Here is a 27,733-nt window from a genome sequence, read left to right as displayed (position 1 = left end):
AAGCACAAAAGTAGCCTACTAAACATTTTAGTTTAACATTACCTAAAGTACCTTAACCTGGTAAGACCTGAACTCTTTCATGGCATGCTTTTTTTATTTCTCTTTGCTATTTGGGCTGACTGGGACCTGATGAATGTAAAAACAAAGAATTACCTGATTTTTTTTTTTTTTTTTTTTTTTTTTTTTTTTTTTTTTTTGTTTCTGAGGAAAAAGAGGTCCACATAAGAGGACGTTTGTTTTAAATTTCGATGGAACAGTGGCAGTGTTCTTATAAGTGGATATCAGGCCCTTGCAGAACAAAATTTAGTGTTTTGGTCTAGACAACCCAAAATGTGATGTCCACATATGTGGATGCCAGTTCCTAGGAGGTTAACTTTAACTCTTCAGGAGCCTGTGCAATATTGTCACATAATAAAACTGAAAGTAATTTTCCACCTGGTATGTTGTATCAAAATCTTAGCTTTTCCACCTTCCACTATTCTTTCTCTCATATGAAGCGGAACTAGCGAATGCTCCGATGATGCTCGGTGGAGTCTAAATCGTCATTGGAGCCTGATACAAGGCTCTTGCTTCAGACATGCCCGGGCTTGTCTCGTTGGGTGTACAGTGAATACATGACGTTGCTATAGCAATATTGAGATATGACATTTTTATATTGTGTAAAAAAAATTATGCTGGTATTATCACGAATGAAATGATATGGCACAGCGCTACTTCAGATTTTAGTAACGCTTTATTTCCACACTAAATTATTATTGTCTGTATATGTGTTCACTTTACTGATCCCAAGTTCACATTAAATCACAGTTGAGATGATAGTCCCCTTACAGAGCGACAATGCGATGCAGATAGTGTTGGATAAAGTCTTTCTTAGTTACCTTATTTTGACTTGATCTATTTGCAGCTTCCTTAAAGGGGACATGTTTATTGTTCACAATGAACTGGAAGATGGCTGGATGTGGGTGAGCAATGTTCGCACAGAGGAGCAGGGACTCATTGTGGAGGATTTGGTGGAGGAGGTGGTAAGTACGGCCTGACATTGAGAAGCTCATATCACCTTATTTTTCAAAAGATCTTTATCAAACAATAAAAGTCAATTCGGTGGGAAAAAGAACAAACAAAATTAATAGTGGCATCTGCACAGTAGTGTGCATTAAAAACAAGCACTGCACTAGCACTGTGAGGTGACTGCAATATAGGACACTAAAGTAGGCAAAAGCATAGCACCCACAGTTGGGATGGGATATATGAATACACAAAATAATTGCATGACATTGTAAAAACTACAGACATTTCTGTTTGTGATCATTTTCAGGGCCGTGAGGAGGATCCACATGAGGGAAAAGTGTAAGCTCCATGGCACTGAACTGACTTACTTAGTGTCTGACATCTGTTCTCTTCCATAAAAATCTGTCCTCTCTGTTACAATAATTTATCACACATAATTGTATTACTGTAGTTTATTATTGCAGAAAATGCATCCATACGCGGAGCCTAGTTTGCTTTGTCTTTTAGACATGTGATCACTACTGAGCATTCGGTTAATTGCGTTAATTCAGTCTGTTTTCCTTCTGTTGCTCTCCTACAGCTGGTATCACGGAAAGATCACCAAGCAAGAGGCCTACAACCTTCTGATGACAGGTACACTTTCACTCAGCACTGCAGACTTTACAGTTTCTTTTTGTCCCAAATATGTTGTGAACATTATCTAAACGTCTCTTTTTCCTTCACTTCTTTTGCTCCTTTTAATTTCATAGTTGGTCAAGTGTGCGGTTTTCTAGTCCGGCCTTCAGACAACACACCTGGCGACTATTCCCTCTTTTTTCGCACCAATGAAAACATCCAAAGGTTTAAAATCTCCCCCACACCTAACAATCAATACGTGATGGGGGGGAGGTACTATAACAGGTATGTCTGCCAGTGTGGCTGCCTTCAGTGTGGCGATGCAACACAGTTATATAAAGAAAGTTGAAGTATAACTGTAGCATTTCTGCAATGCAACATCAGCACATATTGAGGATGCCGATGTAGTTGCTGATGAGCTGAGTGTCTTTTCTCTCTGGCAGTGTTGATGACATCATCGACCATTACAAGAAAGAACAGATTGTTGAGGGTTACAACTTAAAAGAAGCTGTTTCAGTTCAGGTAAGCAGTTATATGCTAACGTCATATAGTGAACCTCACTGTATTTTTGACTTAGCAAAATGACATTCGACAGTGTGTTTTGTTTTGTTTTTTTTGTGTGTGTGAGTCTCTGAAGATATTAGGGCTTAGCATTTGTGCCACCTTGGAAAGGCAGTGTACAAATTTTTTTCTGAGATGTCATTTTGTTGATATTTGAGGTGAAGTTTTAGAGCTTAAATGAATGCAAGGTGGAGGACTTAACCTTAAATATGTTAAAGTACTACATTTTAATATGATTGGACTCTCAGTGAACAGTAAATGTCAATTTTTAATAAAAATCATCCACACTTCTCTTAATCAATAGACATAACAGACGAAGAAAAGCGATGTAAGCTGGTCGTTTGAATGATGTCATTTTACCTCTGTCCTTACACGGTGTTTGTTTTTGTATTTACTGTAGCACCAGGAACAGGTTCTGACTGACGTAGTGGATGGGAGAGAAATTTATAACACTATCAGACGGAAAACAAAAGATGCTTTTTACAAAAACATTGTCAAAAAAGGCTACCTCCTGATCAATAAAGGTTTGTGTAACGTTGGCTCGTTTTGTCTGGGCTTTTATCTTCTTGTAACATCGTGAGTAACTATTATCTCATTGAGTCTAAACTTTGATTTCTCCCACAGGCAAAGGCAAACGGTGGAAGAACCTTTACTTTATCCTGGAGGGTAATGACGCACAGCTCATCTATTTTGAAAACGAGAAAAGAGCCACGAAACCCAAAGGGCTGATCGACTTAAGCGTGTGCTCCGTCTACGGCGTGCACGACAGTCTGTTTGGCAGGTCGGGCTTTGAAATCTAATCAGTGGTTTCATTTTTTACACTTTAAAATCTGAATGCTTAATGATAGCAGTTGTGTAGACATTGTATAGATGGAAATTATTTTTAATCTTTAAAGCATTTTGTCTTCTGCTTTACTTTTTCAGGCCAAACTGTTTCCAGATTGTTGTCCAGCACTTTAGCGAGGAACAGTACATATTCTACTTTGCAGGAGAGGCTACAGAGCAGGCACAGGTAAACAGAGAGTCAGCACTTTACTGTCACAGAAAATGGTTAAACAAGGCAGAAACGCATACACATTCTTAGAAATATTTTTATACACATACATTTACTTTTCTGAGAGCTGAGGGTGCTTCTCTAAAAGAACAAGGATTTCAACATCGTTATCTACTTTCGTAGAACTCAACCGACTGGTATTCTTTCCATTTGTCTTCTGCTAGATCAGAGTGCAAATTTATTCCATTATTTATTTTATCTTTCATGTATCATTGTCTAAAGTGGAAGTTAGAATGCTGGGAAGAGAAAAGTAGGAAGGAAGGAAAGAGCTTACGAACATACTGCATCATTTATCAAACCCCTTGAATTAGAGGTGAAACACCACTTTAATCACGCCTCAGTTCTTTGATTTAAAATCTTTCTGCAATGTCATAAAAATGCTCGAAAATGAAAGACTTATTGCTGTAGCTTCAGTTTGACCTGATGGTGGCAGTGTTGTTTCACTGTAGAATTACACATTTACACTGTAGCACCGGTGGAACAGGTTTACTTTAGGACAGCAGTTTTCTCTTGTTTTATATTGTAATATATTCATTATAGTATATTTTGTCTTAGATAAGTTTGGGGCCACAAAACATTTTCAGTTTCCAGATGCAAGTGGCCACCAGTTAGAAATTTCACAATAAGACTTTCATTTTATTCCTTTTTGTGGAATAAATGAGTACACACAGTGTAAATACAGTATTTTTTTTTAATGTTTTGGCCATTTTCTTCTTTCCTTTTTTCTGCAGGATTGGATGAAATGCCTTCAAACCTTCTGTAATAACCTAAGGAAAACCACTCAGCCCACCTCCAACAAGAGGCTTAGACAGGTTTGTATAGCAGCACCCAGTGTGTGGTCATGATGGCAAAGCAACACAGCAGAAGATTAAATCCAGTGAATAAAGAGGCAGCTCTCATTCAGGTGTATGTGCAAGAGAGGGCTGCAATTGTGACATCAACATTTTAAAGTTTAAAATGTATCAAAACGTAATAATATTGTGAAAGATTAAACACTGATTATTAAAATGGCTTGTATATTAATTCTTCTGTGATGAGGCAGTTGTTCTAATTTTTCTGATTAAAGATTAATTCAGTAGTTTGACGAGGTTCTCCTCAAATGTCATGGCATATCAGGACATCTAATTATTGCAACCCATCAGTGCATATGTTTTAATCTTTATTGCTGTCTTTCAGGTGAGCAGCCTGGTGCTGTACGTGGAGGAGGCGCACAAGTTGCCAGCGAAGTATTTCACCAACCCCTACTGTAACATCTACCTGAACAGTGTCCAGGTTGCTAAGACGCACCCGCGGGAGGGGCAGAACCCCGTCTTCACTGAGGAATTCATCTTTGAGTAAGTTTGTTGTACTTGTTTATTTCTCTCCTTTGGCTTTTGCTGTTATGTTTCTCCCTTCATGTTTTATCCTTCTAATGTTTCCAGCTATTTTTATTGCTTAAAATCACTTCATAGCATACTAGCATCATGCTATATAGCCAGTGTAGTGCCAATGTTTACCACTGTTTGAGAGAGCACAGATAAGACTGAGGTGTCGAAAGTCTGCAAAGTGAATCTGCCCCAGGACCATGTAGGAGTGGCATAGTTAACAGGAAAGTACGGTGATTCACATATTCTGCCTAAGGAAACCCATATCTTTATGGCCGTACACATTAACATTGTCACTGAATAAACAAGCTGCACCGATGGCATTGAACATCGTTTTTTTGTTGTTGTTTTTTTTACACTTTTGTAATTTGGATATTAGCTCATGCGACTGACATCCCTCTCACTCGCAGAGTACATGTCATGCTTCAGTTCATCTCATTGTTGCTTAAGCAGCTTCCAGCTTGATTTAGCAACTTTTCATGTCACTATAGCGACAAAGAGTCTTGCACTGTGGCCAGTGCTGCTGTTTGAGCAGGGTTCTTGCTCTCCTGCCAAAGATGCACATCTTTTTGTGTCTGCTCTGTTCAGTGAGTGGCAGAGAGGAGCTGAACCCTTGAGTCAGCGGTGTACATACATGCAATGTTTTTCATCTGGTTTGTTAATGCAGGCAGAGGCCTTACACTCTGGAAAACACACACACACACTTTTTTGTTTGAATTATTTGACATGTAAACGTAGCTGAAATTACAACTCAGCTTTTGTCCTTAAGTTGATGTTTGGTGGACCCTTTAATAAAATGCTTTTTCTTGTTTCTCACTGGCTGCACATGCAATGAACTAGAAAAGTGTAACATGCAAAAAATACACATCTAACATCTGTGATGTTTATCTGAATAGATACTTGAAGACATATATCTCTCATCTGTATGGCACTGTAGCTGCTATTATTGCTCTTTTGATTCTTCTGAGCTCTCAGTCTGCAGTAATATAAATGACCTGGCATTTATATAAATACAAGAGCACGCAAAGGAGGAACACAGCCTGAAACCAAGTGAACGATTTGTTCACAGACTACAATTTCTTTCTCATTTTTTTTTTTTTTTTTTTTAGTATTATATTCCATGTAAATGTAGTCATTGTTTTACAATTGGAGCTGAAATGCTGTGCATGTGATGCTAGTGAAGTTGAAGTGTTTGCTACATAGCAAAACATTAATGTGGCAACATAACAGGATACACAAACAGATTAAAGCATATTCCCATTTATATGTACATATGTTAACAGATAATTTTGAAAACGATGCACTTGAATACCGGTACTGTACATTTGAAATGAGCAGTGTGTGTGGTTCCTGGTTTAGAGAATGATGTGTTTATCTCTGTTGTTTCAGTGACTTGTCCAGTGAAATTAACAGATTTGAAATCAGCTTGAGTAACAAAACGAAAAAGAGTAAAGAAAACGACATCTGTAAGTAACAGATTCAAGTTTTAAAACAGATTCAAATCTGCATTTACTTTATTTCCGTTATCTACCCTTTTCTCTCCGTGTTCATCGATGCCTCAATGTCTCTTCCCTTCTCAGTGTTCATGCGCTGCCAGCTAAACCGGCTGCAAAAAGGCCAGATGATTGACGAGTGGTTCCCTCTCAGCTCCTACGTTCCTCTGAAGGGCATTGAGCCGGGCTCCTTACGTGTACGTGCCCGCTACTCCGTGGAGAAGATCATGCCCGAAGAGGAGTACAACGAATTCAAGGAGGTCTGAACCACTGAAAAGTGGCTTTGATTGCAACGTCTATTAACGGTCTACTCGGTTGTTGACTTTATGTCCTTGTTGTGCATCCTTTGCAGATAATCTTGCAGAAGGAGTTTTATGTCGTCTATGCTTTGGCACATGTGTGTGGTCAGGACCGCTCCTTACTGGCAAGTCTCCTCCTGCGGATCTTCAGGCACGAGAAGACTGAAGCCCCGCTACTCAGGACACTCAATGACAGAGAGATTAGCATGGAGGGTAGGAGTCACTGCTATTGTAATCCAAAGATAGGAAGGCTTAGGCATCTAAATAGATTGGTTTTAAAGAATTATGAAAGAATCATTTCATTGAAAGCTATAAGTGACAATCATGTTGCTTAGTAACCGGGAAGTTGTCGTGTCCACGCATTTTAAAAACCCTTCTCTGCTTATGCATTGCTACCAGATGAGGCCACAACATTGTTCAGAGCGACTACACTGGCCAGCACACTGATGGAGCAGTACATGAAGGCCACAGCAACACCCTTCGTCCACCACGCGCTCAAAGACACAATCCTCAAAATCATGGAGAGCAAACAGTCCTGCGAGGTAAACGCCTGCTAAAAATGTTGCATTAAGTGTTGATACCGTACAATAAGGTGAAATATTTATCTTGTTGAATTTATTTGTCTATTTCCCCGCCAAATCTCGGCCTAAATCTACCTTTTTTAAAAATTGTTTTTAAGTTGAACCCTTCAAAACTGGAAAAGAATGAAGATGTGAATATGAATCTGGGGCATCTCCTCAACATACTGTCTGAGCTGGTGGAGAAGATCTTCATGGCTGCTGAGATCCTTCCACCGTAAGCTCATTTACCCTCACACAGCAGAAAATCAAACCACAAGTCCAAGGAACCCAAAAAAATCAATTCAGGTGTCTCTATAATTACTTTTTCAGTACTTTGAGGTACATCTACGGCTGTCTGCAGAAGTCTGTGCAACAGAAGTGGCCCACCAACACCACCATGCGAACGAGAGTTGTAAGGTAGACAAACTGCCAAAAAACACCGATTTTCTTTGAGAGTATGAATGTTTGTTTATTATGTTTCAATATCTTATTATGCTTATCGATTCCTTTTCTAGTGGCTTTGTCTTTCTAAGACTGATCTGCCCCGCCATCCTCAATCCCAGAATGTTCAACATCATTTCTGGTGAGCATCTGCTGAAAAGCGCACACGCCATATCATCTTTGCTCACTCTGTGACTTGCCACTGTGCATTTGACACTACTGTTCCCTTTTGCAGATCCTCCATCTTCAACAGCAGGCAGGACCCTCACACTGGTGGCGAAGTCTGTCCAGAATCTGGCTAACCTGGTTGAATTTGGTGCTAAGGTATGAATTCTTTCATTCAGCTTTTATAGGAAGGCACGTGTCGAGATTTGTCTGGATTTGACAGTTGTCTCTGCTCACGAACAGGAACCCTACATGGAGGGTGTAAACCCTTTCATCAAAAACAACAAACACAGGATGATCATGTTTCTGGACGAGTTGGGGGTGAGTCACATTTGTTGCCGAAAGCTCAAAAGATTAGTGCATTTAAATGCTTTGTAGTTTTATAAAGTAAAAGTAAAGTACTATTAAGATATCTTAGCAATTCAGTGTGTAGTTACATCTCTTTACATTGACAAAAGAGCTAAATTGAGTGGGCGGTATGTCATCACTGCTTTTTTACTATTGGTCAAATTAAGAAAGTAGCTTAAATACTACATTGACCTTAGGGAAATTATAAAAGGATACCTTTTCATAAGCTTTGAAAAACTTTAAGAAACTCTTAACTGTGTTTCTAGAATGTGCCTGACCTCCCTGAAGCCACGGAGCACTTTAGGACGGACCTGTCCCGGGACCTGGCCGCGCTGCACGAGATCTGTGCCACACACTCAGACGAGCTCCGGACGCTGAGCAACGAGAGGGGCTCAGGACAGGTTAGAGACCGCTGCCACATTCTCGCACAGAGACATCAATTAATGTCGTCGCATTTCACGAGGCTCATTTATCTCCCCGTTTGATCTCCGCAGCATGTATTGAAAAAGATGCTGGCCATCACAGAGCTCCTCCAGCAGAAGCAGGCTCAGTATGCCATGTCCAACAGCAACAGGTAGTACTGCACTCTTCCTCTCCTCCCATCCTCCCCATCCTTGCGTCAAGTCTCCGAGTGCAGCCCGGTGGAGACATGGCATGCTCTACCCTCATCACCATGGCAACCCATCCACCATTCTCCATCATATCTTCCTCTGATAGTCCCGCCCATCCCACCCACCTGCCATCTTGTCTCGTTCACCACAAGAGAGCTATGCAACAACAGCAGCTGAGTACAACAGGCGACGGCGTACTTTAAAAAATAAATAAAAAAACAAACAAAGAACTTGCACCAGTAACTGACAGCTGTATGCACAATGCAAATATTTGTTCCCCTCCTCCATTAACTGTGATTTGGGTACATTTATTCCTTTCATCACTGAGGCCAAATGCTGAGAGGGGCTTTTTGTACCCAGTATGTGTTTTCAATAGCACAGGTTGCCAAAGTGCCCCCCCACCCCTCCTACTCAATATGAGGAAACTGGCAAGGAGATGCTAGTTTTCCTCAGACCCCTTTACTGGAAACTGGATTACAAGAGATGATGCTTTTTTGTAATTAGTGACTTATTTGAAGGTGGTGACAATATCTGCAAAGTACTGAAACAAGCATCTCTGTATGTCTGTGGTTTGTTTTTGTTTTTCTTTTCTAGATTGGAACAAAGTCTTTCGAAAAAAGAAAAGTATGGTTATTTTATATTAATAAATTCTCTTGCTGGAATCATGAGTATATACATGAGAAGAGCTGCATTTTTCCCAATAATTGTATCAGCTATTTTTTTGATTATCTGGTTGAGGCTTTTTTTCTTTTTTTTGAAACTTCAAGACACATAATCAGAGAAACCAAGTAAAACAAAAGTGTTTACAGCAGTAAAAAGAAAAAAAATTGGGATAGTACAGACTGTATCAGACATGCATGCACTCATTAAACTGTTTTTGTAAAGTAGATTACGGAGTGGGTTTTTCTTTTGGTCTCCTGATTTGAAGGAGGAGAAATGTGTGCACATGGTGTCATGTGACAGAAATATGTAGAAAACTCTTTATTAAAAAAGCAGAAGAGAGAGCAAACAAACAGCTGACTGCAATTATGACACGAACACCTGCATTTATGTCACATCCCTTTACAGTAAAACACTGGAATTAATGTGTATATATAATAACTTTAAACTCTGCTCAGTTGCACAAGTCTAGATGAGGTCTTCATCAGTCCATTCCTGAAATAAAACAAAAGTCTAGATTTAGAAAGAATTGTTTAAAAAACAAACAACAACAGCAACAAACAAACGTTTAACTGAGAATAATGTTGGCCTGCCTCACCTCTTCTACCAACCGTGGTTCTTTTGCTACATGGCCATCTTCTTCATATCCTCTCTTTCGTTTGCTGCGATGGGGGGGAAAAAAAAGAAAATTTAGCATGTAGGTGTAAAACTAGTTTTGCAAACACTTCTGCAAATCGCAAGTGTTGTTTTGTGAGAAATAACCGTCCCACATCTTTGCTGTTAACTGTAACTTGTCAACTCTGTCGTCAACTCATTTCGGTAGTGTGAGACCTCTAGTGTGTAGTGCCCCTCCATAATCACTCTTAGTTGCATTTTGTGTTTCTCTTCATTATTTTAGTTTCTATGACTTCATTTAGACTCTCTTCACGCCATGTTTGCAAGCCACACACGACTGGCGAGGCCATCTGTCTGGAACATTTTGATGCACAGCAAACAAAGTCCCTTTCACAAACGTGTTCGCTTTATCTTACAGGACAGAGTGCACCATCATGTCACTCGCTGCTGCCATCCAGGTAATGTGAGTTTTCATACGATTTTTCACCTGAGAATCAAAAGTGTGGCGGTCGGGCCGCACAGCCAGCCAAAGCGAGGCCTCATCATCCCGTGAGGTGTAGAACCGAAGACTGGAGCAAGTTTGTACTTTCCAAGCATGTGGCCTAGATTCCTGGCGGTATAAATGCAATACGGCTGTTCTCCATGGGAAACCCACTTGCTGCGTTTCTGAATGCTGTCCTTCCAAAGCCCTTCTCGAAATGCTTCAAACGATGACGCCGTGTTTAAAGATGGGCAAAAAGCCTCAAAGATTTCTGTGAAGATCTGAGAGACTTTACTGCAGACTTTTTTTTTTTTTTTTTTTTTAAATCCTTGCTATTCCTGCCACTCCCTAAATATAAAATAAAAATAAAAAAAAACCTGAGCAGTTACAGTTGGTAACTGACATAGAACCAGACAAATAGGGGGTTTGGTAGGGAGGCTACCTGATGGGCCAACTTCTGTCTCGTGATGACACAGGAGAAAGGAAATCCAAAGCATTGAAGTAGCGTTTTTTTTCTGCCATCATCAGGGAATTCAAACATAGCACCTCTTGCCAAGACAACACGAGCCTTAACGCCCTTTCTACTCACTGTCCTCTCACCCACGTCGCCTGATTTTTACAATAAGCTCTTCCTTTAAACCATTGACGACTTCCAGTCTGTGTGTGAACTTTGACGCAGCAACGGGAGTCGCTTGTTACTTCTTTTTTTGGCTGTTTTTTTTAAAATATGCTGCTTTGTTTATTGATGTTATATACTTAGGCTTGTATAGAGAAACTGTGTTTGTGTACGATTACAGCTGAAAGGTAGTCATAGGAGTTTGTAGGAGATACCTGTAACCCATTCTGTGCATGTGTAATCCTGACGGATCCTGTTATTGTGTGTGGGCCTACATATATGCTGCTCTAACGACTTTCACCGGAACTCCCCTTTATGCCTTTTTGGACGTTTTAAAAAAAAAAAAAAAAAAAAAAAAAAAAGAATCTTTCACACGTTGCAGTCTCTCTCTCTCTCTCTCTCTCTCGCTTTTCCCTCCACCAACAGGTGGCGTTTCAGTACATAGATCCACCCGGAGAAGTCATGCCACGCACAGATTTACCAACTTCAACGTCATAACGGTTGGCCCCGTGTGCCTCGTCGTGATTCGAGCAGCTGCAAAAGTCTGAATCTGTGCCTGTCATAGCGCAAAAGTTTACCACAGTTTACTGTAGTTGCACTTAAGATACCACGGACCTCACCGAGTGTTAGCAGACATCTGGCGACAGATAAGTGACATAATGTCTCCTAACATCGCCCAGAACAACAAAAAAAACAAAACTCCTCATCAGCTATACCAATATCAGCTGTGCTACATGGTATAGATGATGTACTTTCTGTATTTCATACAGCTGATGATAATGATGTGTAATCCTTTTTATTTTTCTACCTGATTACTGAACCTTGAACCTTTTGGATCTTAGATACGACAACCTGGCTAAAATAAAACAATATATACCTGGACTTAGTCGCTTGTTTGTGTGTGCCAGAGTACTACGTGACAGTTTTACAGTGACATTAAGTGTTATTTTTCTTTCTACATACATATGTACACACTGATCAGCTTTATATATTCTGATTTTAATATCACAATGTTTAACTGTCGGAAAGTATCACAAAACAAAAACAACCAAGGGAGTTAATGTCGTCTCCTTACTTGCTTGAACTGGCAAATTCGGCATGAATCCTCTCCAGCCTCTGTTTGGAAATATTCACCTCCTCTAGTTTAGGAGGCTCATATTTCTTCAGGAGGGTTTTCATTCCTGAAAAAACAAAGCAGCAAGTTTGAAAGCGCATTCTTTGCCAAGGCCCTGTTTTGTAGCTCTAAGGCACATGAGTTGGATTGGCATTTAAAATGTATTCAGTTCTTCCTTTACTTGTGCAATTCAGCATAATAGTTTCTGTATCGTGCAGTCAATCGGACAGAACGCAAGAAAAAGCCTCTGGAGAAGCTAAAACAGCTCAATATCACCATCTTGTGGTGTCAACTTGAAGGTGCGGTTTACTCACGTCTCATGGAGTCGTACATCTTTGAGAGCGTCTCCTTCTCCTCTTTCAGTCCTAAGCACTGGGTCAGGTAACTGGGCATGAGAAATAATACATAGAAGGGATCGGTCTTGATTAACATACGACGGACAAACTTCTTCAGAGAAATTACATTTTACGGTTTTTTTTGTTCCTGATTCAAATTTTGCTTTTGTAATGTATTTGCTGTACATATAAATTAACTAAGCCAGCCAATAATCACTCTGGACTTTATGATGAAATCTTAAATTCTAAACATTATCTAACATTTAAATTTTTTTTTCAACCATGAGGAAGATTCGATTCATAATTAGACATAATATTTTAAATCCGTGTTTGAAATTCAAACTGACCACTGTCACCTGGTTACTGATTTAAGAACTTTGTGTACTACCTCTCCATGTTAAGACCGGCTCTCGAGGCGCTGTTCAGAATAGCTGTCAGAGCGATCTGGGAGGGAGAAAAAAGTAGTCCTGCATCTGTCATAGCTGCCTGTGTCAGAAAGTCATCGGCAGTCTTCCTCAGTGACTCTGGGCTTTCCAGTGTAGGGTACCGGGTCTGGAAAAAGCGATATTTTCAAATGAAAACTTAAGTAAGCGAGATTAGGGCAGTAGTAGTTTCCGTCTTCGTGTTTATAGTGTGAAGCAGTCATAAGAGCACACCCACCTTGAGGTCGATGAGCAGACCTTCCATGGGTCTGTAGGGGTTGTGGACCACCAAATGAAAGTTGAGCTGCTGGATTAGCAGTAGCTCATACTCCAGGATCTGCTCCAGAACCCTTTCTTGTCCTGCTGGGGTCTCCTGTACAAGATTGCCCACAAACTGGGTGCAGGACACATTGAATTCATCTACTTTGCAGGCCAGGTATGTACACGTCAGCCTAAAACAAGTAACAGGTTGCTTAGAACAAGGCTGAAAAAACATTCTATAATTAACTCATTATTCAACACGACATGAAGGTTAAGTGGTTTAAGTGGTAGTTAAATAAATCATTTTTATACACAGCAAATCATTCAGTGACCCTCCCCCTATGCCCTATGGATGCTGCACTTTTATCTTGGAAGGAAACATTCCCATTAGGAGGAAAGTGTATAGCAGGAAGTAGGAGATCACTGAGAACAACTTTGGTTAAGATCGAAGAGAAAACCCCCCCCCCACAAAAAAACAAAAACAATTTATTATGAGGTCAGGTAAAATTATGATGTCAAAGAAAAAGAAACGCTGTGTTTAGAGAATCTGTCTGCACTTAGTCTAGACGACTTGATAATGTGACTGTGGGTGACGATCACATGGGTCACCCCTGTTAACACTGAGCACAGATTACGAAACACCTGAGATGCTTTGCTGCCACATACTCTTACGCGTTTCTCATCCTGACATCTGCCCACATCATCTCTCTCCACTGAAGATCAACTTTGACTCTTGAATTGAGGCTTTCAACACACCTGACATCACATTAATTTACGATAAGAGACCACCAAACTGAGTTACACTACAACCGTCGCATCGCTTTGATCGTTTTAATAAAACAGTTCAAAGTTTGCCTGCGAGTTTAACAAACTGGGAATTTCTGAAACACACCAAGAGATGTATGCTTCTGTGTACAATCTACACTGTAAGGATGTCACCTCGTAGCCACAAACCCCTCTGAAACCCTACAGCATAACCTATGCAGTAACCTGATGTCCACCTCTCTGCAAAGCTACGCATCGTATTGAGTCAGCATGCAACTTTTGTAATTGGCCTGCTCAGCACCGTCGAGTCTTTTTTACTACTGTCGACTACTTTTTTTCACCTCAGTGTTTGAATTTATTAAAGTCAATATAAGGACTCACATATGTCAACAAATTCTTAGAGGGAAACTGCCAAACCTATCAGAAACTTTCCTCAACAGACACTTCCTTTAATGTGTCACCTCAGTGCTGTTCGTTTTCCTTTCACCGACCAGCAGTACTTACATGATAATCCTGGGGTGGTACTCCATGACGGAGTTGCTCAGGTAGAATCTCCTGAAGTACATGAGGGCTGTACCCTGCAAAACGAGAGAAAGGCACGTGGTTCACAGATGTCCTCGAGGTCACATGGCTCTGTTCAAAGAAACCGCATGCATACATACATACATACATACATACCACCACAGACTTTGGCATTGTGGGCTTAAAAGCATTGCAGAATTCCAGCAGCCTCCTCTCATAGTGCCGAAATAGGACGTCTTCCTCATGACGCTGCAAGAACATGGACTCACTCACCCCGGGCTTCTTCAAAGAGGAGGGAGTGAAGGTAACTGTCAAACAGACGTTCATGGACTACATCTTTGGTTCAAATATGCCTAATGACATTTTTAATCGCAGCTTACCTTCCCACTTTCTAGGGCCTTGTTGCGGAATTTCTGATTAGCCTTGCACCTCATATGCTCGAGTTCATCTTCACTTTTAAAAATCCAGTATTTCTTCTGGGAGCTGTTGTGAAACATGTCGCCTGTTGTGGAGAACACCGCAGCAAAACTGCCTGATAAAAAAAAAAAAAAAAAAGAGTCAACGTTAGCCTGCCGTCCAAACTTTGATAAATCTGAAATAAAATAACTTACAGTTGTTGAGCGTATTTGAAGGTCAGTCCATCCACGACACCTATGCTGCGTGAAAATAATTTTCTACAAATGAGCGCGTTTAATGCCTCAAGACAGTTCAAAACTAACGTCTTAACAAGCGGACTGCGGCAATAACAAATCCCACGCGCGTCGCCATTGGATTACGTCGACCTCGTCGGTTATTGATGACGCACACATACACATATACGCACACAATCTAAGTCATATTTAGGGACGTTTTTGGCAGTTTTAGACGGGAATGCCACTTGAAACGCGCCGAATGGCTTCAATTTATGTCTAATTGGGGTAGTTTCGGTCCCCAGAGGCAACAGCGTCCCCAATGAACGGGTGTGTCAGCTGATATAGGTCCCCAATTTTGACAGAAGTAAACACACACACGAACTCACACACACACAAGCAAACATACTCCAGAAAAAAAAGAAAAAACAGGAGGTTGGAAAGAAAACTAATGAAGCGCCATGAAGACGTTTCACCTCCCACCCAAGAGATTTCTTCAGATGATATCCCACCTTTGCAGGGTCACGTGTGCTAGGCCGGTTAGAAATAGCTGCCACTTTTGACAGTCTGTAGCGTTGAAAGAGGTGTCTGACCTTATGTGTCCTCTTCACTTGGGTTAGCACACGCTAAATAACCCAGAATAAATAAGCATGTAAACCTTGAATAAAGGCCCGCATTAACAGCAGCTCCCTCCTCCTTCTTCTTTAAATGAGCCAGGACAACATAAAGTTCACACTGCTAAAGCTGGTTTGTGACTATATGTTAGTTAAAATCAAGGATTTTGATTATTTTTTAGTGGGGGGTGGGGAAAAAATGCGCAACAGAAACGAAATCACACGGTATGTTTAGACAGAGCCACTCAACCCCCCACCCGTGTTTCCGCACGCCCTCATTTGCATAAACATGAGTAATTTATGAATAATAAATGCCCTTGCATTCAGCGGGAGCCGTTAATTTGCATATCACCACAGCTACAGTTTTATTTCCTTAGTGCGGCGTTATCATGAAGCCATTCGAGCCTGCATAAAACCAGGCTCAAAGAAATGACGCTTTAACAGGTATGTGCGCACTTGGGACTATTTTATATAATCTTAACCTTTTTCTCTACAGGCGCTTTCCGTGTGAACGCTCGCGTCTGAGCTCTGTCTGTGATAGGCTTGTGCACAAGGCTACGGCGGGCTTCTACACTAGCCACCGCTCGGTCTTGCCCTGTAAATTGCATAAACATGAAGTGCCGATGCATTATTGATGAGACCATTGCAACGTTTACTGTATGTGCGCATATGTGTGCGTGCGCGGGACTGACTGTGCATGCACGCTTGTGTTGTCAGCCTAACACCTCTCCCTCTGCTATTTCGCATAATTCTGCAGTGTGATGACTTATTTTTGTCTTTCTGTGTTGTGTTGGACTATCTTGAAGGTTTTTGTTTGTTTGTTGTTGTTTTGTTTTGTTTTTACATTTCTGCTGTTTAATTTGTCATTTATATATGTATGTGTAGGGGGTTTTTTTTCTGTTTTGAGACTTCATCACTTCATCCTGTGCCTTCACTATTTACAAAAGAAATGCTGGCTTGATGGTGAGGCAGCAAGTGAAATCTGCCTCCCCGTGAGTGTGTATGTTCATGTGATGGGTGATTTGAAGGGAGAGACACCACAGTTTTAGGTCAGGTGTGTGTGTGTGTGTGTCCCTGTGAGTAACGGTTGCTCCTATGCAATCTGACAGGCAGTGTTTTATGGGAAATCAAACTTGGGTGATTTTGTTGCATTGCCAGATCAACTGAATGATCTTTGAGCCTCCCTGATCGAGTTAGACTCATCCTCCCAGAGTCGAGCCCACACTCCTGCCTGTTATATTTCAGCCGCATATGAAAACCTTTTCAGGCGTGCTGAAATGATTGCTATTCACGGACACAAAGTCAGCTAAAATTCAGCCGCCGATGCCATGTGAACCATCACCTCGCCTGTACGCAGCTTTGTAAACTATTCATGGCGGTGATAATGCTGAGGAGGGAGGCGAGAAGAAGCTGGAGGAAGATAATCCCCACCCCGTGGCCCACCTTCCTCATCTCATCTATGAAGTTACTTTCTAGCATGAGAGGAAATAATCTGGATATAACCTTGACAATGATGCAGATGATTTACCAGAATGAGCCTGCCTAATCCATTTTTTTGCCCGCCCTTGCCCTGATATTCCTCGTGTTTGCTGCAGCTTTCATTCCATTTCAGCTTCACACGCCAACAATTAAATCCCGATTCTGACTCGTCGCATGTGCATATTAATTTTCTACTCTCCATCCTGCAGCATCCAACGACACCCCCACCCCACCCCATCCAAATTGGTACCCAGGTTGCTATGGCAACCATAAGTGGCAGTGCTGATGTCAGAAACTCCTCCAAGGACAGTCATGCAGGCATTGGGTCAGGTGATATGCAACGCTGCTGGGCATCCAGGAACAAAATGGCGGCCACTCCCCCCCCCCACCTCAGTTTTCTTTTCTTTTTCTTCTTTTTTTATTAACCACATGTGAGACTCTCTCTTTGAGCTTAAATAAAAGCGTGGAGTGCACCTGTGCTCCTCCCCCCCCCCACCTCTCTTTTTTTGTTTTGAAATGTGTGATATGGATGATGTGGGATATTCTCTGTGTGATTGGTGTGAGGGAAAGGCATCACAGAGCTGAGCTGTCTGAGCCCCTCAGAGATCGGCTGCCTGTCTGAAGAATTTAGAAATCTGTCTGGCTATTTAAGCGCATTCACATCTGTGTGTCCCTTTGTGTTTGAATGTGTCCGTACACTGGTTTTCTCAGGTTGGCATTAAGCAGTCAAAGGTTCCCCCCCCCCTCCCCTTCAGACACTCAGCGCTCCCCCACTGCCTCTTTCTCTTCTCTGTCTCTAATTGAGCTTTGTGTCTACCTCCATCTCCATTCAAATCCAGCCTCATTTGCATACTGCCGCTGCGTGCTGGACAGCTCCCCAGCTGTACTGTACAGAACTAAATGAGGAACACAGACCCACTTTGCGTGACGTGAATACTAAGCAGGCGCGATAGTCATTTTCCTGTTTCCTGAAAATACAGCTACCTGAGAGATCAGGGGTAAATAGGAAGGAGTGCGGTCGTATCAAATCAGTTGCATTCACAGTCAGACGGGCATTACCAGACTGGGAAGGGGATGCTGATATAAAGGCAGAATTAATTTTTTTTTCTTAAACGAAACAAGGCAAAACATCATATACTCTAATTTGACTTAAAAGTTGCCAGAGGTGTTGTGATGTAGGCTACGAAGGTTTCAAGCTGACATCATTTATATTTGTATTTAAATTTAAATCCTGGAAATTCTGCAGGAAAACAGGATTCACCCACTTTCTTTTCCTTTTTTTTTTTTCCTTTTGCCAGTTACGTGACAATTTTGCCCCATTTTGGCAGGTTTAATTTGAACCCTACTGCCCTTTAGCTTTACTCTCACATCATTCCCTTTGAGGCCCGATTTTAAGGTCCCTTGCATTTTAGCAGAGGAAGTTGCTCAGCATTGAGGAATTTTTAGGGACGTTTTGCTTGAGTGCACAGAGACACGTAATTATGCTGTATTTTTGATGCACTCCAGTCACATTTAACAGAATGTTAAGCACGCTCTTAATGGGAAGCTTAAAACCCCCCCAAGGCCAATTTTCATTTTGAGCATACTGGTAGAGATTTGTGACATTTCAACTCATTTCAGTATTCAATCAAAGACATAGCTCTAGGGAGAGCACAACTAGCATGCTCTTTACGGTAAATCCAACTGTCCTTGGCTTTCCTATGCAGCCGCTTCCTCCATAGTCACACCTTTGAGAATTGGAGCAAATTAAATGACCCATTTTAGCTTTACCTTGAAGACAAATGCAAACAGTGTGAAAATGTTTCAGTTTTTTCTTTTCTTTGTTTCTTCAGTGAGTTTGAATATAAGGGCTTTATTTAGAAAACAAAATCACGTGTGCTCATTTTTAAGTGTCTGGCAGTGTTTAAATCAGCAGGGAATGAAAAACACATTGTGCTCCATCATTCTGAGCACCTTAGGCATTGAGGGGAATGTAGAGGAGGACAGACAGAGTGATGTTAAGGTACAGTCATTCTGGTGAAAATCCAATCCATACTGTACAATGCTCCAACAAGTCCACCAAATGACCCTTTATATCAATGTACAATGTCCTCACCTCTCCAAATAGCCGGGCTATTCGAGTGAAATGCTGTACAGGTAGAATGTTGTGTGACCAATCTCTGGGCACTGTTGCTGCTCTATTTGAACATAAAATAAAACAAATATCATATATATATATATATATATATATATATATATATATATATATATATATATATAATATTAGGGTATAGTTTGGATTGTTATTATTACTTAATGTTTGTTTGTTTTCTTTTATTTTTAAAAAAAATCTATTATCTCTCTTCCATAACTTCTTCAGTTTTTAGGGTAAAATAATTGCAAAGAAACTAAATGAATCCCCAGTGTCTCAAGTAATAGATCAGTATGTTTTGGTTATTACTTGTTGTTAAATTTAAGAAAAAAAAAGTATTTTTCGTTCATTCTAAATTTTCAACTTTAAAAAAATCAACACTTTTCCTCGATAGCCACATTTTTAATGGGTTCGTACCATCACAAAAGCGTTGTGCCCGTGTGTGTGTGCGCGCGTACATGAGGGCTGTACATCAGTGTGAATTAGCTTTCAGAGGGGGGTTATGCATCTTAATCTAATTAAGAACGAAGTGCCTGAATATAGATGAAGAATTATGAGCTTCAAATTGGGGGAGGGGGAGCTGCGTTTGATCAAGTCAAGTTGCCCAGCAACCAAAACCATTTATTTCAGACAAAAAAAAGAAAGAAGAAGAAGCCCTCTAAGCTTTTATAATCGGGTTGTCTGCATTAAAATGCAAAGGACGTTGGCAGACTGCACCTGAAGGATGGCAAAAATTAGTCAGGGTAAATTCTCAACTTACAGGTGAATTGCTGACCTTCTGCAGTAAGGGCCTGTCAAAATAAACCCTTAAACCCTGCAAATCAGCCCAAATAAGCTTTCAGATGCAGCTTGTAAAAAGGAAGTGAATAAAACCGAAGTGCATTTGCATACACTGTGTTTTTCTTCCCTCTGTTTGAGCATGCTCAAGCGTGTTTAAACACAGTTGTTATTAATTAAACTCAGTGTTGAATTTTACACTCAGATTTACTTGTTTAAATGAATCACTTTAAAATTAAACTCCGTTTAATTACAGACTGATAAAAAAAAAACAAAAAAGCATGTTGTGTAAAAACTACATCTATTTTGCCACAATCATCATGAAAAAATATTTAAAATAGTTTTTTGATGTATTATTTTGTGAAATAATCATAATCTTTTTTATTTCTTAAAAATCCATATATTTGACAAACATTAACTTATAGAAGTACTCTCTTTGGCTCCTCTAATCGAGACACGAAAGCTGGGCATTGAAGTGCTCCTGCTGTAATCTCTGGCACCCTCCCCTCTTTTGTTTTCCTAATTGCCACCACCCTTTTTTGTTAGAGGGCATTCTTATAAGTGCATCAATCTGAGCTGGAGAGGACTGAAGGCTTCCTGTGGACTTCCTGTGGACTTCGACAAAAAGCCCTGTCAGGTAGATCAGCCATTAGTCACCAGTCTACATTGTCTCTGACAAATCTGACGTTTAAAGTAGACGCGTAATTCCAAAGCACTCTCTGTGCAGAACAAATTGCAAACATTTTATTCCGGAAACATCATAAATGTTGGCTGGAACAGAAAACATATTGATGGAAAAATAATTATTTAGATCTTTACCCAGTTAAATTTGATTACAACAAACAAATAGTAATTGACATTATAGCATTTTTTTTAAGTTAAATGTAATTACTGCCATTTTTTAAAATTTAGTTCTGCTATGATTTAAAGAAGATTTTTTGGTATTTCATCTTGTGACATAAAGTCACCTTCATTTTTGATCCGGTCATGCAACAAGAGCAACAACAACAACAATAATAATGCTAATAATAATAATAATATTAATAATATTAATAATAAAAAATAAATAAATTGGAAAAAATATTTATAGATCCTCATTCTTGTCTTTTTAACTGTGTATCTGAACAGTACAGTAACTGTACTTATTCCTACGACTTCAGTGTAATGTGTAGTAAACAGTGCCACACAGCCCTGATTAAATAATGCCCTCTTGTGGTCTTTGTATGAGGACTACTGAGGGGAAGTAAAATTAGAAATTAATATAATCAGCACTAGAAATAATACACTTTTATGCGTTTGTTCATTTGCTTTAATTTCCACACACACCCAGTACTTGCATCACATTTCCACTCATGTTGTTATATCCACGTCCCATTTTAATTGTGTTTCTTGCGAGTGTCATTTAAAAGAAACCCCCAAACACACAAACGCTCACACACATAAACTCGCTCACTCTTTTTTTTTTCCTAATGATTTGAGTTACTCTTTCTTTTCACTAGATGGGGTAAGAGCATCATTTAATAGACCATTAAGCCTAGCAAACGTTGCCCCACTGCACCTTTGCAAACAACGATATCATGATAAAACTCTTCTTTAATGATTTTTTATAGAAATCCAAAGTCTAAAATGGTGTCAGCTTTGCAGGTTTTGCTTAAAGTACTGAACTTTCTTCCCTTTGGGCCATAAGCAGCACTTACCAAAGTGCCTCAGATGCAAAGAAAAATCGGAATATCACAAAATGTACAAAATATTGGAATACTGGTTCATACTGAAATATCAGTTCTGCTTTGCTTCTCCAAAGCATTTTGCAAACTGGATATAGAGATGATTTGCAAAGCTTCTGCTGCAGTCTGGGCCGAGCTACTCTGAATATTTGCAGTGTTTGTTTTTAACAGAATAACTCTCAGAAAAACACATCTTCCTGCTGTACAATATTTTTGAATCTATTTTAGATTTCATTTCATTCTTTTTCTCATATATTCAGTCTCTCAAAATTGTGTTTCTCTGCAACTCATAAAGTTTTCTCTCTGTCCTCCTTCTTTATCAGCACCCTCCCACCCTCGCTTCATACATTCATTTCAGAGTACCATTAGCTCATGCTTGTGTTAGGGCCGCTGTTGTTCATCCCAGCCCAGCTCCTCAGTGTGTTTGAATTGGCATACGAAAGAGAAGGGGCGAGCTTAACCGCCAGAACTGTGAGACTCTGTGGAGATGACAAGTAGCTCCTTGATTAACCCATAGGCTGGTTCAGCAGACCCACACTTTGCCTGTGTTCTTTATTCATTTCCCTTGTCCCTTTCTTTCAGAAAGAGACCCAATAGGGCCCAGCAGGTGAATGTAAAGAAACGTGAGAGGACTCCCCTCTGATCAGCCTTTCAGACCCAGACAATGGGCCAGCCCACCTCTTGTACTGCTGCATTAAAACCCTGATTAAAGCTCTTCCTGTTAGCGATTGATTGAGGATGCAAAACTAAAACCAACAAAAACCCGCACTGCTGAGGCCTGATAATGACTGGGCCCCACCTACAAAGCACAGGCTTCAAATGATTAGTGGGGTTTTGTTTTCTTAGTAGGTGTGAGAGTGTGTGTGCGTGTGAGTGAGTGTGTGTGTTAGAGAAAAAGAGAGAAGGGTTAGGGAGGAGAGGTTGTCTAACCATACCAGGAGGTCTTCGGGCTGATAGTTGTAATTAATCAACGGGCTTTCTAAGAAAAGACAACAAAACTTTCTTTCTTTCTGTAGTGTCTGTAGACGTGCACATTGGGATTGTGTATGCATATCCGTAAATGTGTATGTCAACACAGTAAAAGGAGATGATTAAGAAAAAATGTTTCTTTGGCTTAAAATCTATTAAATAGAGATATAGGATTGCATACACCTTTAATGTGTTTGAAATATATATATTATAAAGTGCAGTGGAGTTTTTTTTTAAATGCTTAACATTACTTCAAGTGATTAATTTGTGTTAAATTGGGGTTGTTTTCCTTTAATAAAAGAATAAAACTGTATCCCAAATATGCCTTCAGCCTGTGCAAACTTTCACACACTTATCATAATCAGGCTTTCGACTGAAGATTTTTAAACGCTCACGCTCGTCATTGTTATGTAAACAGCCTTTTTTGCATGTTAATCCTTTTACGAGAGAACATTAGCGAGGTGCATGACGACATGGGAAATGATTTGTGGAGAAGACGCTGAGAAGGCTTTAACAATATGCGTGTGTGTGCATCTAGAGGGGGAAAAAAAGGGGGGGGGGGGTCTTCTTGAACCCATAAATATTGCATTTCTTTGTTTGATGGATGTTTGACACATTTTCATGCTTCCTTAACAAATTCCACTGTCATATTTTTCCTTTTGTCAGTCATCTTCCAAACAGCAGATCCTGACAATTATCCCAGAGAAACTCCTGATCAAAACCACCTTATTCTCTCTGCTGCTCAGCTCCGTCACACACTGATTCCGCATCACTCTTTTCCTTCCCGCACACAGTCTTTATTTGATTCCAGATATGTGTACTCCACCACTCATCTGCTCAAATGCAAAAAAAATTGCATTTATAAAGCGTCCGTGTCATGTATATTTCACAGATTTTGTAATGTCTATTTGTCGATGCATCTGAGTTATTACAGTGTTGCAGCGCAGTGATTGTCATAAAGGTTTCGTTCTTAGTACTGTAGCAAAGCAGCTCATTCACAGATCCGACACTGAAGGGAATTTCATGAAATTAAGGCTTTTGTTAACGATGGACGTGGCGGCAAAATAATGGTAGCGATGGCTGGAAGAGGTGAATCTTTTCTTTTCTTTTCTTTTTTTTTGCTGGTTATTTTTGCTTTTGAGCTTTGTCCCAACAACAGTTATAGATGTGTGAATTAAGTGAACGATACTGCTGAAGATGTCAAATTGATCAAATAGGAGCGATGCATAATTAATCAAATTGCAAGCTAATATTTATTCATTAATATTTTCAGTCTGTGCAGTTTTGTTTTGTTTTGTTTTTTTTCAAATAACTGCATGTTAATTTTGCAATATTTCATTTAAAAATGTGTTCAAAGACTGGAAACTACCAGAAAAAACATCACACAGACATTCCTGGAGTCTCTGAGTAGCAGGAAGGCAAAAAAATAGAGACAGACAGGTAGAGGAAGGCACTGAGGAGGCCCTCAGGCTGCTGTGAGGGTCCTGGACAGATTGGCTTTGGGGCTCCACAACGATCCTCACATCCCACACATTTATCAGTGCAGGGTTACTGTACCACATAGTGCCTGCACTTACACTGTATGCTCATGCAAACACACACACACGTTTAGACCCAGACGTACGCCTACGCCTGCTGTAAGCCTTATAGCCTTTTTAACTTCTTATGTACACCTCTTCCTCCCACTCTACTGTTATTAGCCTCACGCAATCACAATACCTGACTCCACCTCCTGGCATGTATATGAGTCAGAACAATATGCAACTCAGTTATTTTCACGAGCCGTAGTTAGGCCATGCGTACAGTTTCGCCACTGCAAAATCAAAGGAATCGAACTGGGAAAAGACGCTAGTACAAAATAAGGAATTAGCATGGCGAAGAAGCACATGGTGTGCTATGTTTTTAAACACAGTTGTAGGAGTTTTGCTTTTATTCTTGCAAAACCTATTCCCAAGTCCTGAGACTTATGTGTAGACTATGCTTTTTTTAGTTTTATATGAGACATATGTGGCCTCAGGCTTATGAAATTAAACTTAAACTTCTAACTGGGAGTCTGTATTTCTTTCACCTGGTGCACCACTTTGTGCTTCAGAAACGTTTTGCTTTTGGATGTTAGTCGTCCTTGCAGGCAGTGGGACAAGCAGGGTTTGTTGATATCCACACGAAGCTATGAAATACAGGTCTTGTGTTCCACTTAGGTACTGCATTCACCCTGGTGATTTATTATAGAGAGAACATGACATTAATCTCTCCCTAGAATTCTACTTTTCACGAGAATTTGCTGCCAGTCACAAACGAAAGTCCATGTAATGAGTAACATATGGATTAAAAATGAAAGGATTGTGCTGTGAAAAAGGGAAAAAAAAGTAATTTTGATATACACATACATTATTTAATTGCTCTGATTTATTTGTTTTTCTGGATAAGTCTGATAATCAGTGTTATGACAAACTCTTACGATGACTGTATTTCCAGGTCCTACGGTAAGCACAAGACTGGCAGTCTCGACACAACCCCTGTCCTCAGCCTCAACCCCCACCCTTGTCCTTGCCCCCACCAACCCACCCTTAACAAACTGTAGTCCTCCACAGCACAAACAGGAGCACGTTGTCACGCACTCGACCCCCCGTGACAGCACTGGGTCACGGAAGCCGATGATGGGCTGTGTGTACCATCAAACACACATGTCATTGTGAAGGGCTGCCAGATTGTCAGTAACTCTTTTCATCCAACCCTAAAATATCTCAGTCCAACTCCGGCTCCTCACACACACACACACACACACACACACACACACACACACACACACACACACACACACACACGCACACTCAGACAGATTGGCTCAGTATCCCAGCCTGCCTGACCCTGGTGGATGTGGATCAGTGCAGAGGCACTGACAACTCTGTCTCTGGCATGCCAACACGCCTGGTGTCGATGAAGTGATGCTTTGAATTAGAAGTGCGTTTGATGCTAAAGAGGAGCTAACCTGATTTGACTGGCTAACGTGATTTGAGTGAGCTCAGACAAAGATAAAGAGCTACGGTGTGTGGAGAAAAATGGATCCCTGCCAGCCCGATCTGCTTATTCAGTCGATAATGGACACAAATGCAGCCAAATGAACCCAAAGGTTCAGCACAGAGCTAATCTAAAATGCTAACAGTTGGCCTTGCATTGCACACTATTGCAGGTTTTATCACTATGGTTATCTAATAGCCTCTGCTAACTGCTCTTGAGCATTACAAGCATTTAATGTGGCTATCATTGACAGGGTCATTAAGTGTTATCTGATGTGATTGTTATTCACTAAAGGGAGGCATTAAAATGTGAACACATTATGTCTGTGTGTTTCCTAGCGATGATTGGAATTTTATATTTTTTGTGTCGATGTCCATCCCTCTTACTGTATTTGTTTAGCTTTGAATACATTCACAGATAAAATGTTTTTTTCTCGCCGGCGCTGTGGTTAATTTTGTTGTGAGAAGAGCTTTTGATGAGCAAGTCCAGGCTTCTGGGGGTGTTCTCAGAGGTGTCAGAGTGCCAGAAATGGTGAGACACAAAGCGTTGATTGGGCTGAGGTGGGTGCATTTGGAGATGCAGGGGGGGGGGGGGGGGGGGGGGGGGGGGGAAATCTGACTATTAGGATGCCCATTTGGATCTGTGATTTTTTTTTTGTTACAGAGACTTTCCCTGTAGCATCGAAGGAAAAAGCAGACTTTTTTTGCTTTATATGTAAAGAAGGTACAGTCCCCCACCCCAACCCCACTCCATAAGGAATACAGAATAATTGTACAGAACAAAGCTTCCCCTCACGTTTAAGGTCAAATCCTTGCTTTCTGTCTAATGAAAAAGCAAGCAAACAAACCCTCATATAGCGATAACCGTATAATGAAGAACAGTTTTGCCACCAAACATTCTGCATATTATCAGCTGTAACATCTGTGATATACTCATTGCTGTCACACTTGTCAGCATTCGTTGTGGATCTCTGTGGGGTCAGAGGTCACAGGTGGTCTCAGCAGGGAGGGCAAACCAAAGCTGGGCCTTCTTGTGCTTTTCACAGAAATGCCTTCATGATCTCCGAACGAGGGGCCTTGCTCCTGAAGGCCAACCCCTGTTGGCCCTCTAATCCTGTCTAAATGAACCAGGAAGATGGCTTCTCTGCTCTCTCTCTCTGACCTTTGGGTCCTTCAACACCTCCCAGTATGTGAGAGGATTAGTAAAGCAGGCCTCTAGCATCCCTGCTGTCTCAGTGTAGAGCTGACCCACAACCCTGTGGCCAGGTGGAGCTGTGCAGTGGGTGGATACCGAGGACTGAATTAGCCTCTCTCTTCCTCCCTAAATGAGGTGTCTTGAGGGGCGCCAGGTAAGACAAGTCGCAAGGGGTCGGCAAACCCCTGTGGTCTTACACAAAAAAGAGGCAGAAGATCACCTGCCGCTTTCTAGATCAAATGAGGGCTTAAATAGGGGGTTCTTCTCTTGTCAAATCTCTCTCCATGAATACTCAGGAAGACCAGAGACTACTGTATAGCCTCCCCCAGTCTTGGCCTCCTGTAGACCCAAGACCCTGTTGACTGCTAACACCCCTGTACTTCACCCAGGTCCCCTCACAGTAGCCATCAAGCTCTTAATTCCTACTCTCAGCCCATCACTAAGTACTCTGTGCATAATGGACCTATAATCAACCCCTGTCCAATGGAGCCTTTTCTCTCAGCATGTCTGCACTCATGTTGAGCTTGCATGTCGAGTTGCAATGAGATGCTAATTAGACTTCATATCTACAGGGCTAATCTGTGTGTTCACATTCAGGTGCTTTTAATCCACTCCATAGCCGAGCAGCTTGCTAATTTGCAGGTAGTATTACCATATACTGGTCAAGGGAAAAGGGTAAGATTATTTTATTTGATGAAATATGATGTAGAGATGTTTGAAGGTAGCTGCTGGGATACATTTAAAGGAGTAATTTCTAAGCCTATGCACAATATGTTCTACTACTTTATGGTTAATGGTTAGATCCTGCTCCTGCTACCAAATAACCTCATCAACCTGTACTGTATGACAAGGTAAGTGAGAGGTGGGGCGATCTAGGTGCCTAACACA

General features: G+C 40.8%; 2 protein-coding genes and 1 long non-coding RNA gene across 5 annotated transcripts in view; 2 read left to right on the top strand and 1 right to left on the bottom strand.

The window, feature by feature from the left end:
- The window catches only part of rasa1a (RAS p21 protein activator (GTPase activating protein) 1a), a 30,962-nt gene extending 19,372 nt beyond the window's left edge, over positions 1–11,590 (top strand). For both annotated transcript variants that reach the window (XM_076890800.1, XM_076890801.1), the window contains exons 5-26: positions 905–1,022; positions 1,316–1,347; positions 1,589–1,641; positions 1,758–1,908; positions 2,067–2,145; positions 2,585–2,708; positions 2,809–2,965; positions 3,109–3,196; positions 3,970–4,050; positions 4,415–4,572; positions 5,992–6,068; positions 6,183–6,355; positions 6,448–6,607; positions 6,794–6,936; positions 7,074–7,189; positions 7,285–7,371; positions 7,470–7,537; positions 7,631–7,719; positions 7,804–7,881; positions 8,175–8,309; positions 8,403–8,482; positions 10,213–11,590. In XM_076890800.1, the coding sequence (XP_076746915.1) occupies positions 905–1,022; positions 1,316–1,347; positions 1,589–1,641; positions 1,758–1,908; positions 2,067–2,145; positions 2,585–2,708; positions 2,809–2,965; positions 3,109–3,196; positions 3,970–4,050; positions 4,415–4,572; positions 5,992–6,068; positions 6,183–6,355; positions 6,448–6,607; positions 6,794–6,936; positions 7,074–7,189; positions 7,285–7,371; positions 7,470–7,537; positions 7,631–7,719; positions 7,804–7,881; positions 8,175–8,309; positions 8,403–8,482; positions 10,213–10,261 (2,296 nt within the window). In that variant the 3' untranslated portion in view covers positions 10,262–11,590. The remainder of the gene's footprint in view (positions 1–904; positions 1,023–1,315; positions 1,348–1,588; positions 1,642–1,757; positions 1,909–2,066; positions 2,146–2,584; positions 2,709–2,808; positions 2,966–3,108; positions 3,197–3,969; positions 4,051–4,414; positions 4,573–5,991; positions 6,069–6,182; positions 6,356–6,447; positions 6,608–6,793; positions 6,937–7,073; positions 7,190–7,284; positions 7,372–7,469; positions 7,538–7,630; positions 7,720–7,803; positions 7,882–8,174; positions 8,310–8,402; positions 8,483–10,212) is intronic.
- On the bottom strand, positions 9,486–15,288 carry ccnh (cyclin H). Of its 2 annotated transcripts, none has more exons than XM_004544425.6 (10): positions 14,922–15,288; positions 14,691–14,842; positions 14,467–14,589; positions 14,293–14,366; positions 13,001–13,214; positions 12,729–12,892; positions 12,320–12,390; positions 11,967–12,072; positions 9,778–9,841; positions 9,486–9,674 (listed from the first exon to the last, which is right to left on the bottom strand). In XM_004544425.6, exons 2-10 carry the CDS (start codon positions 14,805–14,807, stop codon positions 9,648–9,650), a joined length of 960 nt encoding a protein of 319 aa, XP_004544482.1. In that variant the 5' UTR covers positions 14,808–14,842; positions 14,922–15,288; the 3' UTR covers positions 9,486–9,647. The 2 variants fall into 2 exon arrangements, with proteins under 2 accessions (XP_004544482.1, XP_004544481.1); XM_004544424.4 differs by having other exon boundaries at positions 14,467–14,592; positions 14,922–15,268.
- Positions 15,289–15,578: 290 nt separating this feature from the next.
- LOC143421478 (uncharacterized) overlaps positions 15,579–27,733 on the top strand; it is a 31,025-nt gene continuing 18,870 nt past the window's right edge. The window contains exon 1 of the long non-coding RNA XR_013101137.1: positions 15,579–15,997. This is a non-coding gene — a long non-coding RNA (uncharacterized LOC143421478). The remainder of the gene's footprint in view (positions 15,998–27,733) is intronic.

The sequence above is a fragment of the Maylandia zebra genome, linkage group LG12 (assembly GCF_041146795.1).
Source record: "Maylandia zebra isolate NMK-2024a linkage group LG12, Mzebra_GT3a, whole genome shotgun sequence".
Classification (NCBI taxonomy): Eukaryota; Metazoa; Chordata; class Actinopteri; order Cichliformes; family Cichlidae; genus Maylandia; species Maylandia zebra.
Note: the sequence above shows the minus strand (reverse complement) of the source record. Positions and strands in the feature narration are given on the sequence as shown.

Coding starts and splice junctions, on each gene's coding strand:
- ccnh (XM_004544424.4), bottom strand. CDS start 14,807: ATGTTTCACAACAGCTCCCAGAAGAAATACTGGATTTTTAAAAGTGAA. Junction 13,215..14,292: donor TACCACCCCAGGATTATCAT/GTAAGTACTGCT, acceptor TACTTGTTTTAG/GCTGACGTGTACATACCTGG. Junction 9,842..11,966: donor GAATTTGCCAGTTCAAGCAA/GTAAGGAGACGA, acceptor CCCCCATCGCAG/CAAACGAAAGAGAGGATATG.